Raw genomic sequence first — 8352 nt, forward strand, 5'->3', positions numbered from 1 at the left:
ACTTGCCTGGCTGGTACCAAAGGTAAAGTGTTGTCTGCTAATACTTGAAAGGGTGAAACACTATTCCAATTTAAACGTTTTGAAATAGCCATAATTGCATGTTGCCTTTGGCTGACAGAATGCTTTGGAGAGAGGAATTTGCATGACTCAAAGGGACATGGGATGTCACTTTTTAATTTGAACACAAGCCCAGACTTTTAGTAACTGAATTTAAAACTTTTTGTCAGCCGCAGAGACCCTGTGAAGACGGAGAGATTCCTTGTCAACAGCCCCTGCTGAGTGAGTATTGCAGTTATGACGAGCATCTATGGACAGTGGGGCCATAGATTCACTCTTTCTGCAGCTGTCAAGGCAATTAAAACAGCAGCTGATCATTAAACATGTCCTGCAGGTATATAGTCATACAACATGTACTGCAGTTACACAAGGCAGCTCCATTTCCTTTCCATACCTGCTGTACACAGAGACCTGGGCAATCTCGTGTTGAATTTTCTGTGCTTGTTAACTAGAAACTAGCACTTTTTCCTTAAAAATAACTTAAAAGGCTTTTTAGACCTTAATTCTTCCTGTTCTGCCCCACTCATTTGGCCATGGCAACAGGAGATTCAACTGTGCCTTCATTATAAACACACTTTTCATCATTTCAGAAGTATTTTAATCACAGCTCTGGCTGTAAGGTCAGATGTGAACCTGTATTTGTTTGTGCTGAAGATCAAACCTGATATTTAATGCACAGAATTAATGCCTGAGTAATTTTAATTTTTTTCCTTTGCAGTATCAGCAAGGGAACTGACAGGTGAAGTATTCCTACTGTTCTAGGATTAACACTAAAAAAAAAAATCCCTTGTAGCTCTTGAACGATGCAATTTTAATTGTATATGCAGATTTCAGTTTGTCACAAGAGGGCAGTAAATGAACATTCATTCTGGAGGAAGATTTTTTAAAAACTTAAAATATCCCTTTAAGGAAATGAAAGTTTATCATTAAATAAGACATTTAAGTACTGACTTAAATAGTTTCCCCAGTTTTAAAATGCCACACTTTGATTTGTGGGGCATCTATTAAGCTGTAATTTGTCTTTACTCTTTGAGCAGCTCAATCTGCAATCCTGCCTACTTAATGTCTTGGGTGAATAAAATATCTTACTGCTAGGTCCTGCTTCTTTTACTTAATTCAGGAGTTACTCTTAGTGCTGTGCCACCATGAGCTGGGATAAGGTGCCTTGTGTTAGGGCAGTAATACTCATGCAGAAGAGACATCAGTAAAAGCAATTCTTTATGTTGAGCCTAGTAACCTTTGTGTACTAGATTCCTTCTGGCTGGTTAGCACGTCTCATCTGGATTGGGATTTTTGTGTGTGTGTTAAATATCTTCTGCTGATAAAGAATTCAAACCCAAGAACATAGGTAGATAAGGATCTTTGTGTAGCTCTTTCACTGCAATCTGATGACTGAAAAGTTACACATCTGAAAAACTACTGTTTCTTCAGAGCCAGCAGCTGGCCCTGCCCTGTCCTCTGACAGTCATGACAACTGCAGCTCTGTTCTTCCAGGTAGTCACGGTTGTTCCTCCACTCCCCCATGCACAGCAGTCACAGATACTAAACTGGTGTCAGGTCATTGCAGTAGACAGTTATCCTAGGATTAAAGGGTTCACAGTCTTTTGGTGCCACTTCCAGGGCCAAGTCACTCTGAAGACCCACAAAAGGGCCATCCCCTTTCCCATGCATCCGTGTCCCACAGCTGTCATCTTCTGTACCATGCCCAAGCCAGACTTTCCCATTGCAGTGTGTCAGAGCTGAAACACTGTAGTCCAAAACACATTTGAAATACAAATGCCCTGCCAAATGAACATGTTTGATTTACATCTTGCAGATGAAGCAAAACAAGACAAAACTGACCAAGATGAATGTAGTGTGTGGATGTGTCAGGTGCAAACCTTTCTTGCAACTCAGCTCTTCCCTGCTTACCAGCATAGGAATGTGCTGAGGGAAAAAATGGAAGAACATCGAAAGCAGGAGGCTGAATTGGCTGAGCTGAGAAAGATCAGGGATGAGGAGCTGGCAAAGTAAGTGTTGAATCTTTTCTTGACGTACTGTTATCTCTTATCTTCTGCTAACAAAATTACTGAAAAGAAGTGTGCTTAAGGAAGTTGTATAGCATATGGTACCTGGAGAACAAACTCAGCCAGGTATGACTAGCAACACACAGAATAGAACTCATGTGCCTTCTGTGACTGTCTGGAGTAACAAATCAGGTCAGAACTCTTAACTCTGATATTCCTGGCAATTGGGCCCTGCTCAGTTAGGGCAGTTAAGACATATTTGGACTTCCAGTGGTAATTAGACTTTCTGCTTCTTTCTGCTGTGACAGGACATACTGCTCACACTGTGACTAGAGCTGGAGTTGCTTAGCCACTATAAATCTCTCCTCCCCTCTTGCAGTACATTAAATTCAAACTTTGTTCACTCAGAGTTATTGCTGAAAGAGAAGCAGAAGAGGCAAAAAGGCGAGAAGCAGCTGCAGCAGAAAGAGCACTTGCCTCCAAGAGTGCAGAGTTACAGGAGCCTGACACACGGGCAGCATCCTCACGGAAGGAAAAGGGACACAGGACAGCACCCACTCAGAAGAAAAAAGAGGCACAGAAGGCAGCAGCCTCTCAGAAGAAGAAAGAGGCACACAAGGCAGTACCTGCAGCTGGTACCAAGGTGCCTACTGGCAAAAAGAAAAATAAATCCTCTGGTGAGAACTACTCAAGCTTCCAGCAAGTACTGTTTAAATAAGGAAAAGAACCACAGTTGTAGGAAGCTGTCAGAATGATAAACCTTTATGCAGAAGAATTGATGTTTTAGAGGGAAACACTCTGCTTTGGCAGCAGGGTGCATTGTAGTAAGCTAACAGAAAGTTACAATCATGCAAATGAACACAGGGAAACAAGAAGATGCCCTTAAAAGTGTAACAATTATTAGCTTTATTTTCCAGTAAAATATTCACATAACATGTCAGAATGGAATGGTACAGATGAATTCAGCCTGGTTTTTAATTAGTTTGCACATAAACATTTTTAAATTTTAAAAATTTTATGGTCAGAGTGTACAGATTTTAGTAGAAATTTTGATTCTTACAAAGCAATTATTGCTTTACTATTGTCATTATTCCAGTCAATAATATGACTAAAAACTTTTCATGTTGAACAGGTGCCTGACATTGACATCTTCAATACATCAGCCCTTTGCAGATCAATCCAAGAAGAAAATGTTATTAAATTGTGTTGCACAAAGTTTCTTCACTTCTTCTGTTAAAAAAAAAAAAAAAGAAGATACTTCAATATGATATTTTACAGAAACCTCCTCAAGAAAAACCTGGGGATTGCCATGGAGAATATTTCAGTTCAAACAGGAAACAAACCCCTGTGAGTTTCTAATGTAGAAATACACTGAATGTGACTCTGACTTTAGTAAGAGAAAGTCACATCAAGTATGATGTCTCACAGTTTGAAAGGTGAGTTGTGTTCTCCTAGTGCCTGAAGTGTAAATCATGGGCCACTCATCTTTTACACTGCAACAGCAGCAGACTTGGCTTCAGTGTAAGGAAGTATATTATAATCCCTTTTCCAGAGGAAGGAGGAATTAGGGTAGTTTCTTCCAATAAACTTGACTTTCTGCTATTTGGCAGACAACACTTTCTAAGTTTATCAGGCACAGAAACTCTCACTGACTCTTTCTGTGTGGCAGGTTTGGTGCTGAGAGACAATTACACAAAGACTTCTATGTCATGCAACTCATTCCTCTTTTTAAAATGTAGGTGTAGGCTCTGGTCCTGGAAAAGTATTAATTCTTTCCCGTTATCTACGTGAGCTCATTGCTCCTGTTAAAACACAGAGCCCTTAGGTTACTGCAAGCAACATTCAAACAGACTTTAAGAGAAATGGCAATTTAAAAGCTTCTTGCACCTCAATGTTAATTCATACTCGTAGTGATACAGTAAATTATTCTCAAAACCTCATTAGAAGCACAACAGCAATGGGATGAGGATCACTGACAGGACAGGCATAATGTGTAAGTAACCTACCCCTGGATCACTGACAAATAAAACCTAACTCAGATGTAAATATGTTCATCTCTCACCTATAATACACTTTATTAATTACTCCTAAACTAAGCTCACAGAGCTCTCCTCTGTTATTTGAAGGAGGAAGAATGAGTGATTAATAATTAAGACTGCCTGCTGAATATTGATGCTGTTCTTTCACAGCTGGTAGAAAGCAGACTAAAGCCTTAGGCAAACTTACCTGGTTTATCACAGATCAATCCCCCTCTAGATTTCTCATGAGATGGATTTTATTACTTCTCTAGGGACGTACATTTTAGTAGTAACATTATTTAAAGGTGATGAAAAACAATCCTTACCATTAACTTCGATCAGATTTACATTTTTTTGATTCAAAATAACATACAGTTCTCTCTGGTCAGACTTTTTCCCAACTACCCAGTAATCACTCATGGCCTTCACAATAATTTCCTCATCTTCATCAACTCTGAAAGAAGATTTAGAAAGTAAAGGAAGTGGCAGCAAGTTCATCTTCAACAACTTTATCTGTAATCATTAGGACAGCTCAATGTCACACGTTGTTTTGGTTGTGCAGTAGCAAAGAGATTCTAACCAGTTCTAACTCGGGCGTTGCTCAGCAGGCCAGGTCAAAGGCTTCAGAAATGGCTGCTTAGGACAGTTACATCCAAATGAGTAAATCAGTCATTTTGTCCATCAGCCAAACACCCCAGTGCTCTGAAGAAAACACCTCTCCTGCACACTGGTCAGGACACACTTCACAGTGACCCAACACGGAAAACTGGAAGTGATTTGGTGATACTAAGCTTTCCCAGAATTAGGTGCTAAACCCAGAACTAAACCATGCTCAACAACCAGACATATTGTAACTGGCATATTGTAGCTCACAGTAACCCAGTACTTCCATAATATGATGAAATATTCTTTTCTGATTTATAGAAAAATGAAACCCTTGTCCTTAAGCAGAGTGGGAAAATTGCTGGTTGCTAATTCAAGTTACAGGCACCACAATCATTCAGCATTTTCATGTTCCTCATTAACTCCTCATTGACAGAGGGTCTGTCCCAGCTTGAAGGATGATACCCATTGACCAGAAGCCACTTATCTTCTCTATCAGCAGGACTGCAGTAACTGCAAGGTTTGCATTTCATCCATTGTCTCACCCCTAGAAGCAATAGCTGTGTCAGGGGTGGGTATGACACAGGTAGAGGTTTCCCTGTCCTTCATACTACTTATCCAGATGAGACAGACTTTAGTGCCTCCCATCCCATTTGTTGTGACTATTCTGAAGCCTCCAGTAGATCAGATATTTTATTGGATAGAGGCCTTGGCCCTCTTTTAAGTGATTTTTTAAAAGGGCACCAGAAGTTTTGTTGAAGACAGACTATTCTACACCAACCCAAAATACCAAACATGACCCATGTTACAGCATTTATCTCAGAGCTAGAAGTCAGCCATCAACAAAAACACTTGAAAGCTTCACTCACTTGAAAAAAATCTCCTTGCCAGTAGGAGTTACAGACTATTTAATAGTTAAGCATTACCTGGAGAAGTCACTGTTGATGTCACCGAGAATCTTCATGAGGTCAGGGTGAACAGATGCAAGTGATACACTGGGTGTTTTCCTCATGTGAATGGTACTTTTCTCGGCCAGGTTCATGTGATTGAAATAGATAAACTTAAACTGAGGTTCCTTCTCAGCCCTGGGAAGATTGAAAAGGAAAAAAAAGTGATTTGTAAATGGTGACACGTCTGTGAGTACAGACTGCACAGAGAACAGGGAAGGAGCCAGTGCAAAGCTCACTCAGCCTGAAGTCATTTCCACAGTGAAGAGACCCAAGTATTTTAAGGCTCATGGGATCAAACTTAATTTTAACACACTTTAAGAAAACAAAACAAAACACAAACAAGCCTGCAGAACCAACCAGTGTTTCCCTTCTGCTGCTTAGGCTGCCAGAAAATAGACACAGGGGAGTCTAAAGGCCTTGTCCCACTTCACAGTAGCTGTTCATTTGCATTTTTCTAATGAGCTGTTTTTTCTCTGTCCCCATTTTGTTCCCTTGCTGCTTTCCCCTATGCCAGCCCAATCTGATTTGAATAGATGCTCAGCCTTTAATTTGATCAGTAAGTCATCTTCCATTCATGTCTCTGTTATTTGTTACAACCAAGAGAACAAACTCTTCCTTGATCCAGTCAATTAGATTTGCCCCATCATTTGTGTGGAACAAGCAAGAGGCTATTTCCAAATTCCTGCCTTGGCAGTCTCCCTCCATGTCCTCCTTTATGCAGTTAATATAAAACCTGTCACTTAGAGCTGTAGTTTTGGTACAAGTCACAACAAACTGAGGCTGGCAAAAACTGGCCACAGCAATTGGTACTTGGGGCAATGAATTATTTAGGACCAGGGAGATACTGTGATGACACCACTCACCTTAGCAAACAACCAGATACCCTGCTCTGTGTCACCCACATGCATTAGTGTCAAGAAACTGTATCATGTTTTCAGGACACCATGGCATTAAACTTTTAAAGAGTTAAAGCTGCCAATGCCAGTCCCAGATGACATTTAAAAACCCCAAGTTTAATGATTTAGTAGATTGGCACGAGTTCAAGTACATCCTATTCTATCCTGTGCGATTTTGCTGATTTGGGCTGCTACCACTACCTGAGTTCACTCACACACTCATCTTTGCTTGAATTCCTGCTTTGTTGCCACATGTGATACTGGTTTTGCTAATTTAATAGAATTTGATGGCAGCTGTAGTTCTAAGTGACTTCACTTATTTTCCAAAGCATCCACATCCTTTTTCATTTGGCTGGTTTTTGCCCCTCAAGTAGTTAACTTAGTCCTGCAAAATGTTAAAAATAAGACATTCTTTCCTCACCTACCATATGTGGCAATGCTTCTAGCAGCAGTAATTGTGGAAAAGGCCTCAGCTATAAAGCTTGCACTGTAGCTAAATAACACACTCACTAAAATCCATGTTTCAAACTGGTAAACAGAAGTTGTTCTGGTATCTAGACCTTCATTTTGCTTGTGGATTTGTAACTGAGTGAAGAGTTACCCTCTCTGTCCAAGCTGAAATCACTTGTGCCTAAGGCAATACTCAGAGCCAGCAGTCAGTGTCCACTTGATGTGAAAAATGCAGTTCTTTGAATATGACACAGAAGAGCAGCCTGGGACAGCAGAAGTTGCAGGAAATCAGCACGAAGGAGGATGTGAGCAAAGACACTCTGAAACGTTCTACTAGCACAAAGGCAATTTTTGAACATTATGAGATTCTGTTTTCCTCAAGAAAAGCTAAAAAGTATGAACTGAAGTTAAGATTTTGAGCGAACTGCTGCTTCTCTAGCTCAGCATGGGGGACAGTGTCAGAAGACTTATCAACTGGTTTCAGTTCACATATGAAAGTTCCCCCTCTTGCACCTGAACAATTTGCTGCCAGCTGGGGGTGAGGAGGCAGAGTATCAATTGGTAATAGTCATATTTGTCTTTTCTCTGCAACAATTATGCACACAGAGGAAAAAGATTTCAGCCACACAATAAACATTCACTCCTGAATTAGTAACATCTCTGTTGTTACTTCAGGGAGACCTAAATATGCCCCAATGTGCACTTTATAAATACTTCAGGTGCAGAAAATGTAGACAGATACTGTTTGAAGCACAGAGTTAACTCAATGCTTTCAAAAATCAGGCTGATGTTGCTATTATTTAAGCAGTTCATGAAACCTAATTTTTCACCAGCTAATGAGGGAATGCAACAGGGAGAGAAGTGTGGTACAAACCCTGATATTCTCTTGTTGATGTTGTACTGTTCACATATGTCTGATGCCAACATGGTGAGCTGAGGCCCAACAATGCTGTCCAGCTTGCGGCAGAACTCCAGTGTGGGCGGAATTGAAGCTGTGTTAGGAAAAGAAAGGGAGAGATGAGATCTCTGCTGCCCACAGCTGAAGGTACAGTTTCTCTAATTGTTTTCTTTAAACAGCAGTGAGAGTCCAGGGATAGATTTCTCAATTAAAACCTTACAGGTGATTTTCAAAGTGTTCAAAGCCAGGTTGGAGAAAGCCTTGAGCAACCTGGTCTAGTAGGGAGGTGTCCCTGCCCAGGGCAGGGGGTTGGGACTGGGTGATCTGTAGGGTCCATTCCAACCCCTAAAATTGTATCATTCTATGATTTTGAAAGTGGCTAAATGAAGCAGTATTTAGTTACTTTATTGTGTAAGTTGAATTACTTATAGCACTGGAACAAAGATAAAACAATCCCATGCAGCGCTCCAGGCT

At 40.5% G+C, this 8352-nt stretch overlaps 2 protein-coding genes across 2 annotated transcripts in view; one reads left to right on the forward strand and one right to left on the reverse strand.

The window, feature by feature from the left end:
- LOC103800580 (radial spoke head 10 homolog B-like) overlaps nucleotides 1-3171 on the forward strand; it is a 13651-nt gene extending 10480 nt beyond the window's left edge. Inside the window, exons 16-19 of the mRNA XM_009072960.1 lie at nucleotides 228-279; nucleotides 1874-2066; nucleotides 2472-2637; nucleotides 3160-3171. Of these exons, the coding sequence (XP_009071208.1) occupies nucleotides 228-279; nucleotides 1874-2066; nucleotides 2472-2637; nucleotides 3160-3171 (423 nt within the window). The remainder of the gene's footprint in view (nucleotides 1-227; nucleotides 280-1873; nucleotides 2067-2471; nucleotides 2638-3159) is intronic.
- Nucleotides 2949-7972, reverse strand: LOC103800581 (vacuolar fusion protein CCZ1 homolog; the record flags this gene model as incomplete). The annotated part of the gene is made up of 4 exons (XM_009072962.1): nucleotides 2949-3293; nucleotides 4408-4535; nucleotides 5611-5769; nucleotides 7855-7972. Coding segments are annotated over 4 exons (461 nt in total), but the record flags the coding sequence as incomplete, so codon positions are not given.
- Nucleotides 7973-8352: the final 380 nt, after the last annotated feature.

The sequence above is a fragment of the Acanthisitta chloris genome, unplaced genomic scaffold (assembly GCF_000695815.1).
Source record: "Acanthisitta chloris isolate BGI_N310 unplaced genomic scaffold, ASM69581v1 scaffold5264, whole genome shotgun sequence".
NCBI classification, from domain to species: domain Eukaryota; kingdom Metazoa; phylum Chordata; class Aves; order Passeriformes; family Acanthisittidae; genus Acanthisitta; species Acanthisitta chloris.